Here is a 24,996-nt window from a genome sequence, read left to right as displayed (position 1 = left end):
CTGTGATGTATTAGGATTAATGGAAGAATTAATGTAATTAATCAATGTGACTGAATCAAAATCTTGTATACTAAAAGCACTGATACACTTTTATTTGATAATCAAGCATTCATATAGTCCATAAGATCATCAGGAGTGTAGTTCTGAACCCTCGCACATTATCATTCTGCCCCATGGGAAGGCAAATTACAATGTAAAGTGTCAGCATTCCGCATTTGGGATGGTTCGCAGATCACAACAAACTCATCATCAGGTTTATACTCTTTGAAGCTCGCTACCCTCGCCAGTTCTTCAACTTCCGCAATTACAAGCTCAAGCCTTGCCACTGTCTCTACTAGCAATGACGCAAAGGCAGCAAAGGGAAGCGCTTCCGAGAACTCCAGGCTAGTGATGGCAAGCTTGCTTAGTGTGGGCCTCAACACCTTTCTATCTGCCTCTGAAGATTGTTCAGAAGCCCTTTTGCTTTTCCATTCCATCAGTGCTGAACTGTCTGTTTTCACGCTTGATAAGGACACCCCAGAGTATTTTTCGCGTTTCTGGCGTGCTGTTGCTGCAGCTACTGCAAGCATGTTAGTGGCTTGATTCTTGTTGGAGCCAAGGAAGAGCCTGGGCTGGGATTTTACGGCCGTGTTGAGGTCTTGTAAGGCTTCATGGAGATGATCCGAGAGCAGCTCTTGACCGCAGTGGCGTCGGGCCCTTATGCAATTGGCAAGCTCCTTGAGAACTTTTGATACTTCTGCAGCAACTTGGAAGCATGGATCTTTGAAGAGGGCTCGGACTGAATGCGGGGTCTAACAGAAAGACAAACATCTATGGTGAATCAAGCATGAAATGTAGTAATCCAATTCAGTGTAATTGATTTTGAGAATTAAGAACATATATGGATCACACAAGCATGAATCAGATGATACCTGAATTTCGGTTTGCAAACATCCGTGTAGAGCTACGATAGTGTATCCAAAATGGCGAAGAGCAGCTCCCAATTTCACATACTGCTGCCCTGGAAACCTGTAGCAGTGAATTGAGTGCCTGGGTTCCCAACTCGCATGTAATGCCTGCTCAGTACAAAAATTCAATGCCCGTTACTGCAAAGAACATATATAAAAGAGCTAATGTGTATTCGGGATAAAACTAAGGTTATGTTTGGTTTCGAAAAATTGAAGGAAAAAAAATAGGAAGGAAAAGTATAAAAAAGAAAAAGTAAATTAAATAAATTATTTTTATATACTTAAGCTCATTTGGTTTATTTTCTTTTGTCATTTAAAGATTAAATAATTTAAAAATGCATAAAATTCTAAATAATTTTAATTATACTTGATTTTTTTAGTATTTTCTACTGTTAAATCAACTTTGACAAAACTATTTTTTTAAATATATTTTTTTCTTTTCTTGATTCTTTTTGGAACCAAACATAACCTATATAAACTCAATTAGAAAAATAAAGAAGTTACCAGGGTCTCCTCTGTGGATTTTGAGTCCAAGACTGCCTTGTAACCTTTGTAAATGGGGTCCTCTGATGGTTCATCCTTCTTTTCTTGTTCCTCAGCATTATTGAAGTATTCATCCACACAAGCTGCAAGGTTTTGGAATTTTAGAATATGCCATGAAGCAAGAGTCTTGGTGGTTTGGATGGAGTTGAATTTTAGTTGTAAAGAAGAAGAAATTATGCATTGAGCTCAGCCAAGTAATGGGATTTCTATGGTTTCTCAGCCTAGGTTATACTCTGAAGCCTTAAAAATACAACATACCTTCGACTGATTTTGCTAGCCCTTCAAGCTTGCACACCATGGAATTGTGGAGGGCTTCCCCAGACCAATTTGGGAAAATCAAAAGGCTCATAAAAAGGCAGATGGCACAGCCAATGACAATGGTGTAGAAGCGCTCGTGTGCTAACTGCAACACATTGTCTACCCGGTAGCTCGACACAGTTATCAAATTAAAGGTCAAGATAAATATCACGACACCGTAGTCATAATTCTTCTTTATGAAGGGGAAGAACCTTATATATGTAGCTACTGCTCCTGTTAGGGCGAAAAGAACATTAGGTAAACAAAAGGTATGCTTTAATTCTTAGAAAATTTAAATAAAAAAAATGATAAATGGGCATGAATTTGGATGTGCTGCAGAGATTGAATCAGTCCATTGTACATTGAGATCCTAAAAATGCCTTCTATTTTCCAACAATGGAGACTCTCAAGACCTTCTTCATTGATCTTTGAAGTGCCAATAAATACAAATTTACTGCATATTATTCCACATAGAATCATTCAATGTCAAAGGGTGGGTTTCTGGGTGAAAGTTATACCAGTCAGAAAAACTGCAGTTCCAATGAAAACAGCTCGAAATACATGGCCAGAGGAAGTTGCAATATACTCCATCAAAAATGCCAATGAACCCGCTAACACCGTCCCGAGGCCTCTATTCAGTCCTTTGCATAGAGTTGCTCCTATCATTTGTTAAAATCCAAATACAAATAAATAATTAGTATCTCTTCATATAATTTGAAGTAAAAAGCTTTGTGCTAATCTACTTTACAGTGAAGTGCTTCTGCAAAAAGATCCACATAATTAAAAAATTTCTGTCCCAGATTCAGAAACAGTTTTGATATACTATTGAAAGTGTTTTATAGGAGATGATCAAACAAGGGTGGGTAAAACATTTTGGCAGTGAAAATATGCTTTCAGGCAACTGAAAACCTTTCCAAATAAGGCCTTGGTGGGAATAAAATTTGACTAATCACACTTACACAAGCCATTTCATGGAAAATACAAACCTGCAGTGAACTCAAGCACAACCACCACAGTCATGACAGCCCAAATGGCATTTTCTCCAATGCCTTTAAACAATGGCTCCATTAGGTACAACAAGGAAACCAGTGTCAAAGACACACCGACTTTCAGAGAGTGAATCACCCTTTTCGGATCGTCTCGTCCAACCTTGGAAATCCTTTGCCACACCAGACATGGCAACACCCTCATTTTCTCAGCAAAAACTGCAACACTTTTCTTCCCATCTTCCCCACTTATTCCAGACACCGCATCTCCGGCCATCGCAATATTTAAGCCCCCAAGAAATGCAGAGAACATTCCTTAACATGAAACAATACCAGAGATACTTAGTTTTCGGGGAAGAAATAGTAAATAAATGAATGGAAGCTCAAGGCAATAGGCCAGATGATTCTAGGAGGCGTTTGTTTTTCAGTTTAGAAGTGAGACCATGCAGCCATGATAAGGAAAATATTTAAAAAAGGACTGATGTTTTTGGGTGGCCGGTGGGGATCTTTTTGGCGTATTGTGAGAAACCCCACCTTCCTCTCAGCTGCTGGTGCTACTTTATATTGAGAGGGAGAGGTGGTGATGTTCCTCTCCTGTGATCACATGCCCTCCATTAAAGTAGAGGGAGATATTAAAGATGGGTAGCTTTCATAAGGGCCTAAAGTCAATTGCAAAGAGGAAACCCAATTTGACTAGAAATGTTTCTTTATGAAGTGGGTAACCAATAAAAGGTTTCTATAATCCATCATTAAATGTGGCATCCCTAAGTTTGTAAGGCATGATTGAGGCATAAAGGAAAGCCTTGAATGGAAAGACACCAGCTTGCCAGTTTCTTAATTTCCTTAGGGTACATTAGGCTGTCTAAAATATTTGTACTTGAAAAAAGTAAGGGGGGAGGGGCGGTCGTCGCCGGGGAGATGCATTTGCTGGAGGAGACAACAAAATTTGGTGGAAAATAAAGGTATTGTGGTCCTGAATAAGATCATGACATAATTAAAAAAAAACATATATAATACACAAATATTCTTAATTTTTCAAAGAAAATTTAAGAATATATAGTCTTAAGCTTCTAACCATCTGCAAATATCCTTCACCCCATTTACATTAATCTCGAAAGAAAAGAGATCACCTTCTCAAGAATTACTTTCTGTTAATTAAAAGATGAATGCCAAAACATTAAGACTCAACCAGGACTCTCAAACTTGGTGCATTTGCCTTTGGAATGTGGGGATGGTTAGGTGTGGCATTGAGAATAGGGCGGTGAGTCATGTTTGTAGTTAGGTCAGTGGTGCACCACCCCCAGGTTGACTAAACTTAAATTCACAAACTACCTGCAGCCAAGCTACATGAAACCATACATGGGTCACGAGTAAAAAGGTGTTGGCAATAGTGCTAGCTAGCGGGCCAGAAAAGGAATGCAAAGCTTCTAGTTAACCTAACAATGTGAGAAAAAGAAGTCCAGTGTGTTCTCAAACAGCTGGGCCTCATTTTCACTTATGTGCTTTCTCTCGTGCACTCTGAACTCCCTTCCCTTCTCCTCAACAATATATGTAGTCCAGCTCTTGCCATGTGGCACTTCTGTTGGCTCACACCTGGATCCTCCTTAATTGCTAGTCGTTGCTTGTTAGACTCTACAATCTCAAGCTTCCTTTAGATGAATCATTTTTTGCTACCGACTCAAACTCATTATCACTCAATCTATTTTTCTAATTGAAAGGGAAAAAAAAGGAAAAAAAGAAAGGAAAAAACCCATATGTAAGAATGATATACATTAGTAGACAGACAACATTACTAAAAAATTAAAAATTAAAATAAAAAGGAACATAAAAGCTTAAAACCTTATAAAAATTTTAATGATTTTGAGCAATATTCATACTTGAAATATATCAAAGGGAGGCTGCCTGCTCAGGATGACCGAGGACTCGGCTCACTGGAGGGTGAGAAGCTTAGTGACTGCAACAATGGCCATTTGCACTGTATAGAACCGTGAACATTTATACCTCTACTTATTTCCCCAAATTTAAAGATGATTCTCAAGGCTTCATTCGGATCTTGAAAATTAAGACACGAATAAAAAGTGAAAGGTAAAGTACAAGAAAACAATGAAGATCGAGATGAAAAAAGTTAAAAAGATAAGGTGAATAATGGAAAACGTACAAGAAAAAGTGTCAATCTTTCTTTTGTTTGACCATCTAATGTATGTGATGAGTTCTTTTCACATGAGATACATTTGTGAAAAGCGAGGTGTTGAGTAGAAGAGGTGGGAGAGGGGCTTGGAGATGATGATTGTAACCCTATAAGGTTCAAATGAGTAATTCAAAGGGTTGAGATTTTGAGATTGAAACATTATATTTTTAGAATGAAAAACTAATTGTTTGAGTAGCTATTTTTGGTCTAAATAAATTCAAAGAAAGTTAAATTTAGAATTTTGGAGATTTGATGTGTAAAGTTGAATGACCTAGTAAAGATAGAATAGATGTTGTGATATAATATTAGAGAGAATAATAAGGATGTAATGATCCTAGTAATCATTGAATAAATTTTCTAAATTTCTAAGCATAAAACCTATGCTAATTTGTTCATTTCTAGCTTCTTGAAACAAGCATATAAGGGCAATTTCTATAAGCTATGTGAGGATATTGATTGTAGAGATTAAGGGAATTCAGTCTCCATTGATTTAAAATTTAATCAAATACTTATATGGTAGACATATATTATAACTTTATTAATTCCTTTAAAACCATCTGTCTTAAGGTTATATATGTTTGATTTTTGGAAAGTAGTAAGAAAAGTAAAAAATTATATTAAAAAAAATAATTATCTCATATTTGCTTGCATTAAGAAAACGCTTTAAAAAAAATCAAATACAATTAAAATTAATTAGAAATTTATACATTTTTAAATTATTTAATCTTTATATATAAAAATTAAAAATATCTTGGCAGAAGTATTGTTTTATTGCTCAAAGTTTTTTTTTTTTTTTTTTTTTGATGAAATAGAAATTTTGACCTTGCAGGTTTTTTTCTCAACAAAAATAAAAAGTTTTGTCATTAAAAAAAAATTTGTTCTAGAAGTCATAAATAATTAACAATACTAAATTTATTTCACTATCAAATCTTTTCGTTAACAAACCAATTTCATCTCCAAAATGTATTACAAGTTATTTACAAATTTGTTGTAGATGATACGAAAACATTCAACAATAGAGATGTTTTATTGGGAAATATCTTTAGTGATAAAATTTCGTCAAAAATATAATTTTTATTTTCTATATTAAATTTATAAATTTTATAGTATTATCTAAACCTGATTAAAATATTATAAGGGAAAATTTCATTCTCAAACCTACTTACAAAAATAAAAATATATATCACATAACTTTATTGGTAACATGTATAACCATAGTAAGTCATTATAGTAGAATATGTATGTTAAAAACATAAAATAAAATATTAGTCTAACAAAATATTAATTACAAAATAATTGTATCAATATGAACAAATCGGTTAAGGAGAATTTATCACAAGCATATCAAAAAGTAGGGATCATGGGACCTTTTGCTTTTTGGGTTGTACACGTTCAAACACATTCCAATTTCTCTCATATTTGAAAAATGGTGAAGTTTGACTCAGTATTTGAATTGCCGACTTTTGCAAATTTGGTGCACTATATCCACAGAGCCTCCATTATTTATCTAGTTATCATTTTCACATTAAAAATAGGAAAAAAATTAGCAAGTTTTAAAATATAATAATTTATATTTTAAAGCATACTAAATAGTTTAACAATGAAAAATAGTAAACAATTAATTAATTATCTTTTACTTGGTTGAAGTGTATTATGTGAAGAACAAGCAAGCTCTCTTCCAAAATTTTATACTCAATCATGAAACAATCTCAATTCATTCATCACTTTATATTTGACTTTCATAGTTTTCTTATCAATAACATCCATTATACCTCTAATAATTGTTGGCGTAATAGAAAAATTTTCCTGATCATATTAGAAACATGAATTCAACCAAAAAGTTGCTACATGAATGTGTTTTTGTGTAATTGTCAATCTTATCGTTGCTCTATGATTTATGTATAAGACTTGTATAGTCTTTTATTGTAATTAAACAATTTCTTGATGCTTTAACTAACCCTATATATGCCTTTATAGATATATCTCATTGAAGGTCTTCAACATAATCAATAATGAACAATAAATGCACAAATGGAACCATGAACTTCACAACTATAAGAAAATCATTCCAAAATTTGTTATCCAAGATGATAAAAACTACAACTTTACTTTTATTATTTTTCGAATATTTAGAATCTACAAAAAACTTATTAGTCACTCGAGCTTGCAAATCATGCTATAATCATAAATACTTTTTAATGTAATGAATGTGATAGCAAAGCAAGTTGCATCGGGTCGTAAAATCTCTACTCATCTTTCTCTTTTTCTTAACCAATTTAACAAAGTAACATGATTATATACAAAATTTGTTACCTTTGATGCACGTCTTGTGAGTTCAACAACATGGTCCAACTTACCAACATTCTTAAATATTAAATTAAGACAATGAACTGCACAAGGAGTCTAATTGATATGTTTCTACTTCTCAAAAATCAACCTTCTTGCATCCATATAATTTGTTACATTATTAGTGAGCATATGAACTACATTGCTTGAACATAACGTACCATTCAACTATCTCCTCAAATAACCAAAACAAATTAGTTGTATTCTTCATAATATTCAAAATATCAATAATTTCGCAAATGATATTTCTTAAGGTAAATAAACAAGGAAATCAAGTGTTCATTGTATGTTATGACCCATAATCGTATACCTAACTTTTACCCACACTCATGATAAGAGTTCACCAGCAATTAAACTTCCTTTTTGAGGATTAATTCATAATTGATGGTAAGTTAAACCTTTTTATCCAAGATCTATTGCAACTATAACATCCAACATTGGTCTCTAACATTGATCTAAAGTACAAGAAATTCACAACATTAGTAGAAATGCATCCATCATAAAAGAATTTTTCAACTGTCATATCTGCTCTTGAAATAACTTTTTTACTAGCTAATACACTCTTAATGAAAGGTTGAGCTCATGAAGTACTTCTTAGTGCAAAATACTTATCCATTATTGATTTTTTTTTTTCCCTTTTTCCACTACTTGTGGGATTTTGCATTTCTTAAATATCTTCTTTGTATTCTCATATATCTCTTTCAAACTACGATACATTAGGACCATACAAATGTTTATATTCATAAGCTTCTTACCCTACTATGGATCCACATTTTTCATGTGCATTCTTACTTGATGACGAGACTCGTTTTTTTAGTGAAACCAGTCTAAATCCAAGGGTCAAATTACTCTTTGGGAAGGTGTCATAAGGTAGCACCCCTTTAATCCCTAAAATAGGTCATACTAATTAGGTCAAAGTAATTATGACAATTAATTAATTAATCTATGAATTCCAAAGCAATCATAAGATATAGCAAAACTATGTAATAAAAGAGAATAAATAAGCAAGATGTTGGAGGGGGTGTACCTCAGTAGCGAATGAGAGTGCTTCATAGAAATAGGGTTAGCTCATAAAAATAGATATAAAATAATCTCATTCAAGTCATAAAGTAAAGTAGAGATCAATCATTGGTCAATGAGCATATTAATCATAATTAACAATCACAAGAAAATAACACGTATGTTGGGCAACATCGTTACCTGATTTATTTTTGTATGGATTAATTCCATAAATCACATTTTCCTAATGATCATGCAAAAGGATCATAGAAATTTGGATAAATTTCCTTTATTTGAAATTATAGAATTTATTCATTCATTAAAATTGAGAAGAATCGGAAAAATTATTGCAAATTAAAGAAAATAACAAAAGTGCATGCGGGAAGGAAAATGGTTATTAAAACTGAAATTTGTTATTCTAAAGACGCCTAATAAGGAAGTTTTTGAGAAAACTGGGATTTATTTCAGTTGAAAACAGTTTTAGAAAATTTTTGGCCATGCAGAATGAGTTGTGTGCACATAGGAATGGGAATAGAAAGGTCCTGGTAATGCTGAGGCTAAGAAGCGGGCCCAATGCGGCATCATGCAGAACAGGGAGCATTCCTCTTCCATATCTTTTTTGCCTTCCTCTTGTGCGCCACAGTCACTGAGGTCACCTGAAACTGATCCAGATTTTATTGAAAGGTCCACATTGACTGCTTTTGCTTCGTCAACTTCAGGTTGATGGTCTGCCGGATTGCTTTCCTCTTGTTCTTATATTACCAGATTAAATCCTGCACAAAGCTTAACCAAGCGTCTTCCCAGTTCCCACTCCCAAATGTAAGCTCCAGATCATCCAGTAAGAAAGCGAGAAGTTCTTGAGAATTATGCTGATTATACCCACTGAACTGAGGAACCAATCGAGCAAGTTTTCCCTTAAATACACGTGGTGCAACTGGTGTCCGGCCAGAGGACCATAATTTCTTCAACAACTCACCAAAAGCAAGTGCAAGCTCACCATTCACTCCTAATGGATTTTGTTTGTTGATCTCCTCATCATAGTCTTGCAAGAAATGCTCGACTACAGAATTCCATATCTCATCACTTGAAGCAATATTCTGACAGCATGTATCAAGGATCACATCTTCATACCAGCTGAATTCAGAAGCTTTCACATTGGAATACAACCATATAACGACAGCAGTCCACATAGTCCTCACCTCGCCATAGAACTTGCTGAATGAGATCTTATCCAGAATCTGCTACCCTCATATTCTCACTTCGGCATTGAAAATTTTCTGTCAGAGCACGCAACTTAGAATATACAATATTCACTTTTTCTTCGCATTATAGGATGTGGTGTCGCCCCACCTGAATTCAGATCGAGATGGTGTCAATGAACGCAAAGGAGAGGCCACAAAACCCATGTCTTCATCACTCACCGAAGGTCTTTCATCAATGGCTATGCTTTTCCTATCAGGAACAAACTCCAGAGTGTACAAGATGCCGTCAAGAAGCTCCTCCAGAACTCTTCTCTGTGAAGGTGTAGCATGGTGAATACAAGTTCTTGGGCACTGGCTGGACTTGGTAATCTTCACCATGAATTATTAGTTTTGACTTTTGGCCTCTCACAAAAGTCAGGAATGCCTCTGGGTGATATCCCACTCAAGAAGTCTCTTAAGCCAATAAGCCAAAAATGAATTCATGGGCAGCTGTTCCATTGTGGCTACGGAAAAGAAAGGGATAGTGGTTCCCCAAACATTTTGCCATGTAGTTTGCACTGTGAATAGGTATCTTTGATGCCTCGGTGTGTCCCTTAGATCCCATCATCGCTGTAGCCGAAACCTCCATTTGCTCCAATTCATCCTAAGTAGGCGAGACCAGTTTATGGGAATTTTCTGGAAGTCCAAAATTTCCATTAATTCTCTGTCAGCTTGCCTGTATTTCAGCCTGTATCTCTTCGAGATGCTTGAGGCATTTCTCAACCACCTGGCTGCTGAATTTCTACATGGACGGGTGCACATAGTTCTCTTCGAACTGAGATATCAAGCTGGCTATGGCAGATTGAACTCAGATCATCACAGTCGAGATCATTTACTACTAGCACCACAGCAATATGATTTTTGCTTTCCCGAGATACTGGATCGTCTTTATCTCCTCTTCCAGTTGGGCCTTTCGGCTATCAAGACGAGTCTCAACCTCGGATGTCCCATTTGACTTCCTTTGTTTACGAATATGTGAGCATGATCCTCATGAAAATGCCAATAATATAGATAATCTGCAAGGGAGCTTCTCTGAATCATTTTTCTGATGTTCTTCTGCTTGCTGGTAAGGTTTTTTGGGATTTCTTGGGTGGAGGTCAAATGCAGGAGTGGGGCTCGGGATTCTGGAAATCATCCATTACTGCAGCTAGTGCATGCACTGTGAAGAAGTTACTGTCCGCTCGAGGAGAAACACTAGGATATTTTCATGCATTGCTCCAGCTTCTAATCTCCTGGAACTAACAAAAAAAATATTCCATCTGAGTAGATGACGTCTAGGTTAGCCTAAAAAAAAAAAAACAGTCGAAAATGACAGGCATTTCCATGTAAATCTTTAGCAACACAATTCTTGCCATGGTGGGTTCTAGCTAGGACGTATCCAATGGTGGCAGCATTCATTTACAACTTTGTGTCCACGGTGCACCTATCATTCCACCCAAAATCAAAGCTTGGAATCAGTCTGAGTGCTCTTTCCAACTGAGGAGAATTTTCTAAGTAAGCAGAAATTCTCCATGTGGCCACTTGGCGATTGGCCACTTTGGCATCATTCTTGGTCATAAGGTCCCTCGTTCTGAATATCTTTGAGATGAAAGGGCTTTTTGTTACAGTACACCATATCTCGATAGCTGTTGCACATATAGAAGAGCAATTTTTTCTTGGATGAATGAAAGTCTACGCCACTAGATTTTTTAGCTTTCCAACCAAAGCTTGTACAATTTTGGCTTGAGATCATAGCCAGTACTGCTATTAACACCTTTTAGAAAAGACTCCCTGTACCCATTCACTTACGACATGACATGTCAAAAGCAGGCATCTCCCACAGCAGATTAACCATCGGCACTAGGTCATGCATCTGACCTTCAGAAGCCTCAGTGTCATTCTAATCTTGGGTAGTATCCGTACATCACGCCCACACATGCTGGAAGACAACTTTGAAATGTCCTTGTGCAAAGCTGTTCTCCCATTTCGTTCATCCAGTTTGCTTCATGAACAACTCGTACAAATGCCATCCTGTCACTGGAGAACCTCCTTTCCATCAACCCCAGAGGTTAGCTCCCACTGAAACTGTGCCTCCAGAATTTTGTTTGAAGAAATAGTTGCAAAGACCAGACTACAAGCATTCACCCAAGTGGCACACCAACAGGAATACGAGGAAGAACAGGAAGAAGACTCACTCCAGCATCCAGAACAAGGGGACAAAGTCTAGACCAAGGGTGCATGCCAGATGCACAAACACAAACTAATACCAGGAACAGAGAAAGAAATAGCCTAAAATAGAGCATGCCCAAAGCAACAAACAATCCATTAAATAAGGCCTCATTTCATGCTGAAATCAATGAGCCTAAAGCAGAGAAGGAGCCAGAATAAATCTTAAACAAAAACTGGATATAACTTCCAAGTATCGAGCATCAAATGTAAGTCCAGATTCAAATTCATCATCAGATTTAAACCGAAAGAAATAGGAGAACAAAACAGTGTGAAGTTTGCAGTCAATCCAAGATCAGCAAGACAACATATAATCGCTTGTTATCACACCCAAACAACAAATAATGCTCAGAGAATTGGCTAAAAATGAGAGTAAAGCAGTGTAAAAAATGAAAGACATGGAGATTACAGTAACCTCACCTGGAGAGCCTCCTCCCAATCCGTGCTATCTTAGCTTCAAGTGAGCTGTGTCTCCTTCCAAAAACCACCAAAGAATCCCAGTTTTCCCTCTCCTCTGCTCTTCCTCAATGAAGGTGATGCGCACCCAAAAAAATAAAATGAAAAATGATCTCGCTGTGATGATCAGATGAAGATCTACCCTAGTCCTGCTGCTGATGATCATCTGATGCGTAGTCTGCAGAGATGACCAAAGCAGATGTATTGCGTACAGAGATCTTCTTCTGGTAATAATCAGCATGTAAAGCACCTTTTAGAGGAGATATCGGTGTAGACATGATGCTGATTATGTACCATACTGATGCCGAAGCTCGTGCGATGGGGAAATCAATGGAGTGGAGAAGCAATCGATGATCAAGGAGAATCTGGTCATGCGCCACTTCTGGATGAGGAACTGACGGTGCGTTGACGATCCTTGAGGACTTGATGGTCGTGCCGTTCAATGAATCCCGCAAATGCTGCTGGTGATAATCCTTCTCTCATTCAGATAAAGTTTTTCCCGAGAAAATCATGCATGGTCTCCAACAGAAAATGAAACTTCCCTTCTCCTCCCCACAGATGCTTCCCTCATAATTCTCTCTCTAGAACCAAAAAATATAAAATCAATTCATGAAAGAAATGAAAGTAATATTAGTTCCATGCAAAATAAAATATAAATGTATTCATATGCATTCAAAAATTAAAAATAACTTTCATGAACCAAAAATTAAGAAATCAAAATTAGGCCATTAACAATTAAAATATCAAACTGATATAATTAAATATCATAATTTCCAAATCTTGTACGAAAATCAAATTACCTAACGTGCAATTAAATATCAAAATGATCCATACACAAACAAGAATCAAAATCAATTCAAACTCGTAAAATCCTAAAACCAAGCCATTAAAAAAAATAGAGTCAAATCTAAATATACTAAAATTACTATTAAATAAATTTTAAGCTAAAAAAATCCTAAGTCATAGAATTATCATATTAAGAATCTCTAAAAATCCTCCAACACGTCCCCAAAGAAAATCCAAAGATAGTGATTGAAAAAATTACACGGGAGACTTAACCACATTGTGGAATGAGGTAGCAAGGGATGAATAAGGGCAATCCTGAATAATATGTACTAAAATGACAAAATGAAAGGTCTACATTGCCTTCTTAGATTTCACAAACTTTTATAAAGATTTTTTCATTCAAAATCTAACATCAAGATAAATCAATTTACATGGTCCAATATCACATTTCACTTTAGTAAGGTGTTGTTTCATTTTATAAATTCCTCCAAATTTCACAATTTTTTTCCAATACAAACATATGAGAACTTTCCTTCAATTTTCATATCTTTATTCGAAAACATGGTTTCATGCAAGGTCGGTCTTGTCTCTATTTGATTGTGAATTTGTGGTTGGATCTTGAGAAGATAATGGTGCTGAGTTTGATTCCATTTTTCTATCAAATTGTCAAAAAATAATAATTTTAATCATCATTCAAAAAAATAAGTCATCAACAACTGTATTGATATATACTAACTATAAATTTTTAATCTTTCAATTAAAATAAAATTAAAGCTTGCTTTCAAATTTTTTTATATCAAAAAATTATGCAATATCATGAATCAACCCAACAATCAACATCAAGCATACAAACCAAGTTTTGAGACTTAAAAATATCCATATGATCTAAACGTAATGATGGTATGTAGGAATCAGTTGATACATGCCAAAAAGTGGAACCAATTAAAAATATTATGTATGAATTTTAGGCCTCATGCTTTATATATAGTGAAGTGCAAATATTCTGGATCTCAAGGAATTCATAAGTTAAGAAAAGTGGACTTCTGTCAAGCAATGATAGTAAAGGATGACTGATGAGATCCCTTGAAGGCAAACAGTAGAATGTATGGAAACTGACTAAGGGAGCCATCAAGGCAGACCCACTGAACTCATTGCTCGTGTACATGAGGCCAAGGGAAGGTATGGAGCAACACTAACAGGGATTTAACCCCTTAACCAAGGGAGCTAAATTGAATGATCATTTGATTCCTCTTTGGCTCCTAAATAAATGTCTTAAAGCTGGTCTTTCTAAATAGAATTTTTATCCCTGCCAAAAGGGATAAAGAATACACTACCTTCTGCATTCCAAGAGGAATAGACTATCACAAAGTAATGTCGCTAAATTAAAGAATGTTGATGTCACATACTAACGAGTCATACATCAAATCTTTGATGACATGTTCCGTAAAAATGTTGAATGTCGAGTTGATAATTTAATTATCAAAACAAAGAAAATGAACTTTCATGTAAAGGACCTTTGGAAGGTATTCAAATGGTTGCAATATTAAAAAGCTAAGACATCTCTTTAACACCTATTCAATGCATCTCATTCCATAAGTAGATCGCATCAAGTACATTATGCCAAGACCAAATCTTTTAGATTTAAACAAAAAATGGTGGATCTTATGGAAAGAATTTCATATCATCTATATTACTCAAAGAGATATATCTAGTCAAGCCTTAATTGACCATCCCATCCTAACTTATTGGGAGTTGTATAAAGATTTTTCTAACAAAGGAGTGTTTTTAGTTGAAAATCAATATCCATGGAGAATTTTCGTTGATGAAACATCTCATCAGGAGGGTGCAAGTGTTAGGATTACTTGGGTTAGAAATGGCTACGGATGTAACGAGTATATCACTTCAAGTGTTTGATGACTCAAAGTTGCTCATAAACCAACCTTTTCGCCATATTATAATATGAAGAAGGTAGAGTTAGACTACAATATTTTATACACTTCTTGTTCTAGCTTATTGGTGTGGCTTTCGGAGGCTACCATTGAACATATCCTTTGAAAAGAAAATATACAAGTAGATGTAATACCAAAACTTGCATCAAGTCTTACTTTGCCAGAACAAGAAACAAAATACCCATTTTCCATAATTAGGTAATTCCTTCAATTTTCGATAGTGATGAAAAAGAAGTCAACTTTACATGTGCCTTTTCAATCAATTTTTATTATTTTTAAATTTTTATCAAAATTTCTCTCATTAATCCATATTTATGAAGATATTTCCGTAAAATCAATTGTATACAACCAATGATTAAAATATAAGTAAATATGAATATATCAGTACTTGGATTTTATAGAAATATCGATAGATATTTTGATAAAAATGTGAAAATTATTCAAAATTCATAAGAATGTTTGAGAAAACTAAAAAAAAAAATAATAAAATAAATAAATAATACTAATTTTAAAAAAAAAATTGATAAATATTATCTTTAATCGTACATATAATATTTATCAAATTTTTATAAAAAATTTTGCATAAATTCCTTTAATATATTTATATTTATTTATTTTAAAAATTAAAATACTTTTATCAAAACATATTTTATTATATTTTAAATAAAAAATTAAATTGATTTATGTAAAATATTTTATTTGAGATTTGATTTCAAAAAATTTATTACATGACAATTTTTCTATTAACATTAATTTATTTAAATAATAAGAATTATTACTCATTTATCTTATCAAATTAATTTTAATTTATAGAATATTAGGAATTCATTAATTTTTTTAATATTGTAGCAATTTTTGAGTAAAATTATATTTTTAATATTTTAAAATAAAAACATTTAAAATTAAATAAAATTAAATTGATTAAAAAAAATGAAGTGATAGTAATTTTTTAAAATAGCATTAATAAGATAAATATAAAAAATAGTTAAAAATAAAATGATAATATAGATTTAAGATAAAAAAAATAAATTAAAAATGAATAATTTTTTTTTTTTTAAAAAAGATAAATATTCAAAAAAATCTATATTCTCTGCTGCTCTGGACATCATTTCACACTTGATTTTTTGGCCGAATCGGCGAAATATCACCGATAAAAACCACCGATTTTTCAATCCATGCATGTCTCGTGGCTTGTGAAGAAATTTTAAAGGCTACAAAACTCTACAGGAGATACAAAATTTCAATGGTATATAATTTGCAAAGCCAATGGCAATATTAAGGCAGAGAGCATTTCAATTATCTTATGGTTGACAGCAACTCCAACACACGTTTCACTTCTTATTTACACATATTTGCTGATGAGTGATGAAGCACCCACTCCCACAGCAAGTTCAAAGCAAGCAAACTGTAAAAGCCAGAGGTTAAAATGATAAATGCAGTCTTTATATGCCTGAAAACTTTCTTACTCTCCAATCACCATGCCATTTCTCAAGCTCAAACTATGACTATGAACTAGCACCAAAAGTACGGATTCTCTGCTCAATTGGAGCCCTGCAGGATGGGCAAGTGGCTTTACCCTTTTTCCCATAATCCTCGTTGCAGTTGGCACACAGGACCTCGTGAGCACATGGGAGGAATACAACAGAAACTTCATCTTTTAAACAAATTATGCATTCCCTGTCACTGTTCACTCCTTTCTCTGAAGAATCCTCCAGTTTGTCCAATTCATGAAGCAACCTTGCAATTGTTTCTCCTTGGGGCTTTGCCCCCTCACAGTCTCGATTAGGTAATGTATTCAACGGATGAACTAGCTCAGTGGATTGAGCAGACACTTTAAGACGAGAAAGTTCCTGCTCAAGTCTTTGTAGATCATCCTTGTGACGCTGGAAGTCTATCTCAATTTTTAGACGCAGAGCCTCAAGCTTCCTTTTATTATTAGCCTCAGCTGCCTCCTTGGCACGTCGTTCCTCCTCCACTTGTACAAAGGCTAGCTCTTTAGCCTTCAAGTCCTGCCTCCACTTCACCTACAATAAGTAGTGCCACTTGTTCACTACTGAACCAGAAAGGGATAGAAGATGGGATAGTACTAGGAATAAAAGAATTCATGAAAACTTAAAAGTAGATCCAGACTTCAGAACATAATGTGGCATCCAATACAGATAAGCACTTAAAAAGAACAGTGATGTAAAAATGAGAAGCTTACACAAGAAACAAGTAAGACTGAGTTTGAAGAACCTGAAAGAAAATACACACATTGTAAAAGGATATGGCAATGATGGAAAGAAGAAATGCATAAAACATGCTTTAATTGATGGCATGGCTTTCATAGAATCAAATGACCATGACAGTCATATATAATAATTTGGCTTTGACTTTTTAGGCACTTGATTTATCATTTTTATCTCATGGAGAGGGGAGTTAATCATCTTCAATAGGGAAAAATATTGGTTAATGATGAAAGATGTGTAGCTCAGATGGTGTTGAAATTAAACAAACAGAAAAATTAATAGAGACAAATGAAAGATGTGCAGTTCAAGGCACTTGATTTACCATATCTATTTTACAGAGGGGAGTAAAATCATCTTCAATAAGGAAAAATATTTGTTGACAATGAAACAAATGTAGCTTAAGTAAAGGAGTTCAAATTATCCAAGAATAAGAATCATAGTTGTCAACTTATAAATAGTATCTAGTATCATTTCCTTTTTTTTTCGTACTTTGTTCCACATTCTACCATGCAGTGCAAGTTCTCTACATAATAAAAGATAAATATATACTGCAACAATAAAGTATAAAGCAATACATAATCACTTTAATGAAAGATAGCAAGGTTATAAGATGTAAATATAGATATTCGTCGATATCATGCATATGAAAATATTAAACATCAGAATTCTAAAAAAATTAATTTAGCAAAATATATGATATTTTATTGCACACATCCATTATAAATCTCACAAAATAAATTCTTCTGAGTTTTAACCATAATCTTTAGTTCCAAGTTCCAGCAAGTCACGCATACTTGTATAAACTGTTGATACATATTTTGCGTTGACTTCATATTCTACCTTTCCAAGTTCATCACCATCCCACCCCTATTACTGCTCACCCCCTAACTAGTGTTGTTGCAGCCACATAAAGCAATTTCACTGGTTTCAACACCACCAGTAGTCTTCAAGTTGTTTCCTACTCTTATCATTTTTTTTATCAGTAAATGAGAATAGTATTAAAAAGCGCCAAAAATGATGCACCAAAGTACGCATGATGTATACAACAGCTGCCAAAAAGAGCCAAAAAAAAGGAAGAGAACAAAAAACTACTCCCTCCCTCAAACCGATCCCATCCAATCAATGAAATCAACTATGAACATCAATCTTTCACCTATAAATAGTTTGGTCCAAGTTAACAAGTTACACAAAAACAAGCATTTCAGCCTTTGGATAAAGAGTTCCATATTCTCAAAAGATCTTCTATTTATCTCTTTCCAAATTGTCCAGAAGAGGCATAAAGGTGCCGCTCCAAACTTTTTTCCGTTTTCCTCCAACAAAGGAACCATTCCAACCTAATAGAGTCTCTCTAACAATGGACTACATCACCCAGTAAACTTTGAAAAGAGAGAACAATAGCTCCTACAACACCCTAACCTTGCCACAATGTAAAAGGATGTGGTCAATTAACTCCTCATGTGCATAATAAAGGAAACATCGATTAGTCAAAGACCACCCCCTCCTTTGCAGCTGATCAAGAGTCAAAGCTTTCCCCCAAGTTGCCTCCGATGCAAAAAAGCTCACCTTAGGTGGAACCCACGCATTCCACATAACACTAGCTCGGAACTACACTACATTTCCTATCTTTATGCTAGCATAAAGTGATTTAACAGGGAAAGTCCTACTCTTCGTTTCAACCCAACACACCTTATTCTCTTTACCCTCAAGTACCACTTTATCTTGAAGTCTTGCCAAAAAGCACTCCATAAGAAGAATCTCACAATCATTTAGAGGCCTCGGGAAGTTAGGATTCCAGACACCCCTCTCATTAGAATGTTGCCATAACTCCGCCACCCGAGCTTCTTTAGAGTTAGTTAGGGCAAATAAGGAGGGGAAAAAAACATTTAATGGCCCATCCCCACATCATTTATCTTTCCAAAACTTTATCCTTTTCCCATTGCCCTCCAAAAAGGACAATCTACAACTAACTAAATCTCACAACTTCCTAATGGCCTTCCATAACCCAACGCCATAACCGCCTCTCGCTTCCTTAGAGCACCAATCCCCTTCCACTTCCCTATATTTACCACATATGATTTGTCTCCAAAAAGCCTCCCTTTCCGAAGTAAAACGCCAATTCCACTTACAAAGGAGGGCCTTGTTAAGTGAGTAAAGGCGCCTAACACCCAAGCCCCCCTTCCTTCTTACTCTATCATGAGATAAACCTTGAGAAAGATAAGACTCCCCGATTTGAGAAGTCATGCTAACTAGGAATCTACTAATATATCAAGTAAAAGTGCACCCCCCCTCCCCACCAATATTTATTGCAACAACCATTGCACATAAGTTTTAATCTTTCATATTGTGTCTTTGATAACACGTGTAAAATGTTTTAACATAGGATCATTTTATTTCTTCCTTTTTTGTCCATTTCTAATTTAAAATGCATTTTAGCTATTAATATAATAAACTTCTTAAGAAAAATTTTTAAATTTGTTTTTCTTTAGAAACTATTGAAATGATCAAAGCTGCTTGTATAGTATTATTGTGTACCATATTTATCATAAGACATGCAAAATGAGACATTTTGGTCGTACATACCGTTTCACATTTAGGAAAAAAGAGAGAGAGAGAGAGAGAGAGAGAGGGAGAGAGAAAAGGAGGGAAAAAAAAGAATACAAAAAAGAAACTGTATGCGATTGTGTGTTATCATGTATAATAATGAAAAAAATTAATACATATCTAGTGCATGCATAGTAATATTGAATGACATGTTTTTTGTAAGATAAATGTAAAATGAGATCTATTTTGGGAGTTCATACCGTTTCATTGTACACAATACCAATCATTCTTAAAAAATTAGACGTAGCACCTATGGAAGATAAAACAAGGAAATTTCACAAAGATAGTTGTTGAATGGCCAAAAAAAAAAAACAAATTATTCATTAAACCCACCACATATAGTTGGGACAAAAGTCTGTCATTTCACAACCCAAAGTTAACATGAGTTTGAGTTCTATCAACACCGAGTTTCTTACCCTGATTCTGAACTAATGGTGGTGTAAAGAGGACATCAACTCAGGCGAAATCACATTAACAGACTTGTGCAAACAATCCATATCATATGGTTCCAAGATGATATAATTTTTTTTTATCAATATGGTTCCAAGATGATATAATGAGAATACACGGATTATAATAAATACAGGTCAAGTTCTGGCATAGCCAAATAACTAAACAAATGATAAACCCCAAGCAATCATCCATAATCCAATAGAAATATATCATCCATAATGTATCCAACAGCTATATACTACTAAAGCATGTGACAACTCATTGATATAGACCATCACATTGGCATGTTACCGCTTGGATGGAAAACAAAGATCTAGATTTATTGGCTACCATAGGTAGCATATACATGATGTGGGTACTCTCATAATTCCTGAAAAGATCTCTCTTCTTTTTCAACAATTCGGATGCATAAATTAGCATGAGCACCACATCATCATATTTCTCTCTGCGACCCACAACTAAAAAATCCATTAAAATGGCCCCTCTGCCAAGTAAAAGGTGATGAAGATTTTAGTCAAATATTCTTCAATGAGAGAGAGCAACAAACTTTGATCAGCATGTATGAGTAATCCACATAGTGTTTTGAAATCAAATTTTTGTCTATCCTCTATTGCAAGGTAAGATGTATGTTGCATGATTTGTGCAAAATCCCTAAAAACTCATTAATAAGACCCAGAAGGCAGCCTTTTCATACAATTTTCAATAAATTCTAATATGAGTAATTTTACTCAAGCTGAGCAATTTTCTGGTTTGCTTATCTGAATAAACAAATAGCATAAATGCCTCCAATTTCGTAAAAAAGTACAAATAAAAATATAAATAAATAAATAAAGCTATGTCACATGCCATTGGGTATGTTGGTGAAGCAAACCTGCTAAACATTTTTATGTGTTATCAACTTCTCAATGCAAATGAAGTGATATACAACCAAACAAAACAAAATAAAGCATACAGAAAGCAGCAGGATGAAAATGCATTGATGTATCTATAGACCACAGAAAAAATTTAACACACCTCAGCTTCTTTCTGTGCCTGCTCAACTCGGACCATCTGTTGTTGTAAGTCCACTATCTTCCTCTTCTCCTCCCCAATCTCCTCCTGCAACTTAGTTTTTTGTTTCTCCCAAGCCAAAAGCCTCTTCAGGCACTTCTTCTCCCTTTTTGCAACCTCTAAACAGGTTAAAACTGACTCTGATGCACTTAATTTTGAAGCTTCCATCTCTGCTCTGATTTCTGCATTCTCAGTCTCAAGCCTTCTCACAGCTGCATTTGCACGATCCACTTGACCACTAGCCTTCCTCAAAGCATTCTCCATGTCTGAGAGCCTCTTCATGGTTGTATCTTCAAGGGTTTGTTTCCCTTTCTTTAACTGTTGAGTCTCCTCCATCTCCATTCTCAACATCTTCAGCTCTGTCAGATCATGACTAAGCTTTCTAGCAGCTTGCATTGCCCTCTGGTGAGCCCACTCCCTCCGCTCTTTTACCTGCCTATCGAGTTCCTTAATCTGATGGATTAAAGTCAGTACCATCTCATCCTTCTGATCTTCAGCCACAAACTCCAAATTCTCATCAAGATTCATCTCACGGAATTTACTTAACACTGTATTCACCATATCGAGGTTCTTCGAATTATTTGGATCCTCATACTGTTCAACCGGAACTTCAGGCCCTGATACAATTCCTGTTGTGGCATCCACACTTGACACAGAGCTTGGGCATGCCTGCGATTGTGTCTGCAACTGTTTAGAGCTTGCTCTGAAGCCAGCAGCAAACATTGCCACATTCCTCTTCAACAAAGACTTCATGGAAGGACTAAGATTAAACCTCTTTGGACACTCAATATCTCTTTGCAGAGTCACATCTGTTGAACATTGAAAAAGGCCATTAGCAGGAAACTCTGAAACTGGTCCATTTCCAAATCCCCAACCACCATGAAACTTACATAGAGGTGGCACTGCAACACCAACTGAACTACTACTATTAACACTCTCAACATTAGCATTACTATTAACAGGACCACCACACCCATTATTATTAATAGGTGAAGGAAGAACTGGAATTTCAATAGTACTAGCTCTACCCACATGAAGATCACACATGAGCAGACACCACATTGCATCCCCTTTAGTCAAATGGGGTCGCACTTGTTGCAATAAACAAATCATACCCGCAAGAGAGTACTCTTCCAGTTGCCTCAAATCTGAAAAAACTGGTTCAGCTTCATCCGAATTCACATTACTACTGCCCCCTCCACAATTACTATTTAGATAGGCCAAAGAATTGTGCAATATATTAGTTAACACATCCATGCCCCCATAACAATGCCCATTCCGCAGTATCGCCTTCAGGGCAACATCATCATCATATCCCAATGCAACAAGCTTAGAGATGGCTTCATTGTACAAGAATTCCAAGTTTTTCAATAGAATTTCCTCCAATTGTTCCTCAGTACAGTAACCCCACCCACTGTCGTCGAAATTAGGGTTGGGGTGAGGGTTTTGGCCAGAATCGTGAACGCCCACATGGTGACCCAAGGGTTTGAGACCCGCATCAAAGATGGATTTGGATATCGATGCTCTATCAAAAGCACTGGCGTGATCGTTGTCAGTTTTCACCGATCGAGGTCTGCGAGTTGTTCGGATGTGCTTTTCTCTCACAGTACAACCCATCGGGATTGATATCGAGAACCCTAGAAGGGTTTGGGAGAGCGATTAGAGAATGAATTACAGCAGAAATGGAAACAAACAAAAAACAAAAAAAAAAAAAACAATTCTAAATGAATGTGCTTGAATAGAGAGAAAATGAGACGGGGATGAAAAAATCCTTACAGATTAAGCGAAGATCCGGTTTCGATTATGGACTGAGCTGCTTAAAGGATTGAAGGGCTTGTTGTAACTTGTAAGAATAGAGCGAGAAAGCGAGAATGGAGACGAGAGAAAGAACAGAATCACCTCTTTAACACCCACGTTTGGTGCTTCTCATCATTTTTTGGGCCTTTATAACCTTGGGCTCCACCTATCTGTTGGGCTAAATAGATGTGGGCCCGCCTATGGAATGAGGACAGTCATGGCAAAGAAATGTACCATAGAACTAATATTTCACTTTTCATTTCACTCTTGACTAAAAATATATGGTTTTGAATGAAAAATCTAGCAATTTGCTATTATTTGAGAATGGTAATGAGAATAAAAAAAAAAAAGGAAAATAGAAAATATAATATAAGAATTCATACATGGGGACATGCATTTTAATTTAAAAGTTATTTAAAAACGTAAATCATTATTTAAGACTACGAAAATATTGCTCAGAGTTTATTCAAAAAAATTTTATGTTTTTTACTTTTAACACAAATCTAAAGTCAGACTCGAAACCACTATTTTTAATGGGTAATATTGATATAATAGAATCTCGATATATTAATACTGAATAAACTAATAACCTTAATTATAATTTGGAGCTAACATGCCAAATTAATAATTTGATAAATTTATAAGACAATACATTAAAAAAATTTGTGTCATCTCATATAAGATATTTTTATTATACAAATTAATAATTTCTTAATATGCAATGATCTTTCTAAAAGGCCTTCATAAAATATATGTCTAACTTGTTTAAACAATGAAATAATATCATATTTTTTAAAAACTAAATACTTTTTTGAAAAAAATAAAATAAAAGTAGATTAATGAATTTTACTTTAAAAAAAAAAAACATGAGAATAATTAATTTAATTACAAGAAAATGATATCAAATACAAACATCTTGAAAAGATAAGGAATATATTGGTAAGTTAATCCATAAATTAATAAATAAGTTTCTTATCCCAAGACTATTAATTTATTAAAGTTTAACTATATAATTTAAAATAATATTTTTTCTAACTTTTATATTAAAAGTGCATTTAGTAGTGATTCAAAAATCGAATTACACAATTCACTAATTTTTCCTTTAATTAAAAAAAATCTACATATTCTTTGCCATGTCACCTATACAAATCTTAATTCATCCCCTTGAAAAACATGTTTACCAACGAGCCTTTCTTTGAATTTATGATGATGGGAAGATAACGAATTTTTTTTCTTTTGGATAAGTTTGTTTTAAAATTTTGGAAAGCGACGACAAGGAAATGATTGATTATTCCTATATATGGAAGTTTTTTTAAATATTTAAAATATGAAATTTTTTTAACTATAAAATATATTATAAACACTCCTTGGAAAACGCATTATACACCACAAAACTTTTCAAATAAAAATAAAACCTCTTAACAAGCTTCAAAAGGAATTCTTCACTTCTCCCCCAATCCAAACAGAGCCGTCCTGAAGTGGCAAAAAGATAAAGGGCACTACTTTTCAAGATATGGAAACCAACCCATAAAAGTCAATATATGAGGTTTGTCCACAGAGTTTTTATGTCATCAGTGATGAAAATAGCTCTCTTATCATTTTCACTACACTATTGCCCAAGCCACCGTCCCTTATTTACAAGTCAGGGCTCATTTATTTATGTAATACAAAAGTCAACCTTGGATTATTTTGAAATATCTACCAAAATGATATTAAAACATTCTAAAGAATAAATTAAATTTACCTTGTTATCTCTAAGCATATAAAATAGTTTATTCATGGCGTCTCAATTCACAAAATTAAAATATTTTTTTTATTTTGAATATTGATAATATGAGTCAAAATCATATTTTTATAGTAATTGATGAAAATGTTAAATTATTATTATTTTTAAAATTTAAAATAATAGCATGAGGTTATCATA

The 24,996-nt window shown here is 34.5% G+C and overlaps 2 protein-coding genes across 3 annotated transcripts; both read right to left on the bottom strand.

Moving 5' to 3' along the window:
* Positions 1 to 47: 47 nt before the first annotated feature.
* On the bottom strand, positions 48 to 12,686 carry LOC100245421 (aluminum-activated malate transporter 12). 2 transcript variants are annotated; one of them, XM_002278558.4, is made up of 7 exons: positions 12,173 to 12,686; positions 2,774 to 3,088; positions 2,306 to 2,446; positions 1,749 to 2,021; positions 1,452 to 1,573; positions 912 to 1,055; positions 48 to 791 (listed from the first exon to the last, which is right to left on the bottom strand). In XM_002278558.4, exons 2-7 carry the CDS (start codon positions 3,084 to 3,086, stop codon positions 162 to 164), a joined length of 1,623 nt encoding a protein of 540 aa, XP_002278594.2. In that variant the 5' UTR covers positions 3,087 to 3,088; positions 12,173 to 12,686; the 3' UTR covers positions 48 to 161. The 2 variants fall into 2 exon arrangements, with proteins under 2 accessions (XP_002278594.2, XP_010663706.1); XM_010665404.3 differs by lacking the exon at positions 12,173 to 12,686 and adding an exon at positions 4,651 to 4,780.
* A 3,488-nt stretch (positions 12,687 to 16,174) lies between these two features.
* LOC100249004 (MND1-interacting protein 1) lies at positions 16,175 to 23,194 on the bottom strand. Its single transcript, XM_002281013.4, has 3 exons — positions 23,052 to 23,194; positions 21,240 to 22,912; positions 16,175 to 16,967 (listed from the first exon to the last, which is right to left on the bottom strand). Exons 2-3 carry the CDS (start codon positions 22,890 to 22,892, stop codon positions 16,449 to 16,451), a joined length of 2,172 nt encoding a protein of 723 aa, XP_002281049.1. The 5' UTR covers positions 22,893 to 22,912; positions 23,052 to 23,194; the 3' UTR covers positions 16,175 to 16,448.
* Between the last annotated feature and the right edge of the window lie 1,802 nt (positions 23,195 to 24,996).

This window comes from Vitis vinifera, chromosome 2, assembly GCF_030704535.1.
Source record: "Vitis vinifera cultivar Pinot Noir 40024 chromosome 2, ASM3070453v1".
In the NCBI taxonomy this organism is placed as follows: Eukaryota; Viridiplantae; Streptophyta; class Magnoliopsida; order Vitales; family Vitaceae; genus Vitis; species Vitis vinifera.
The sequence above is the reverse complement of the archived record's forward strand: the minus strand, read 5'-3'. Positions and strand labels throughout refer to the sequence as shown.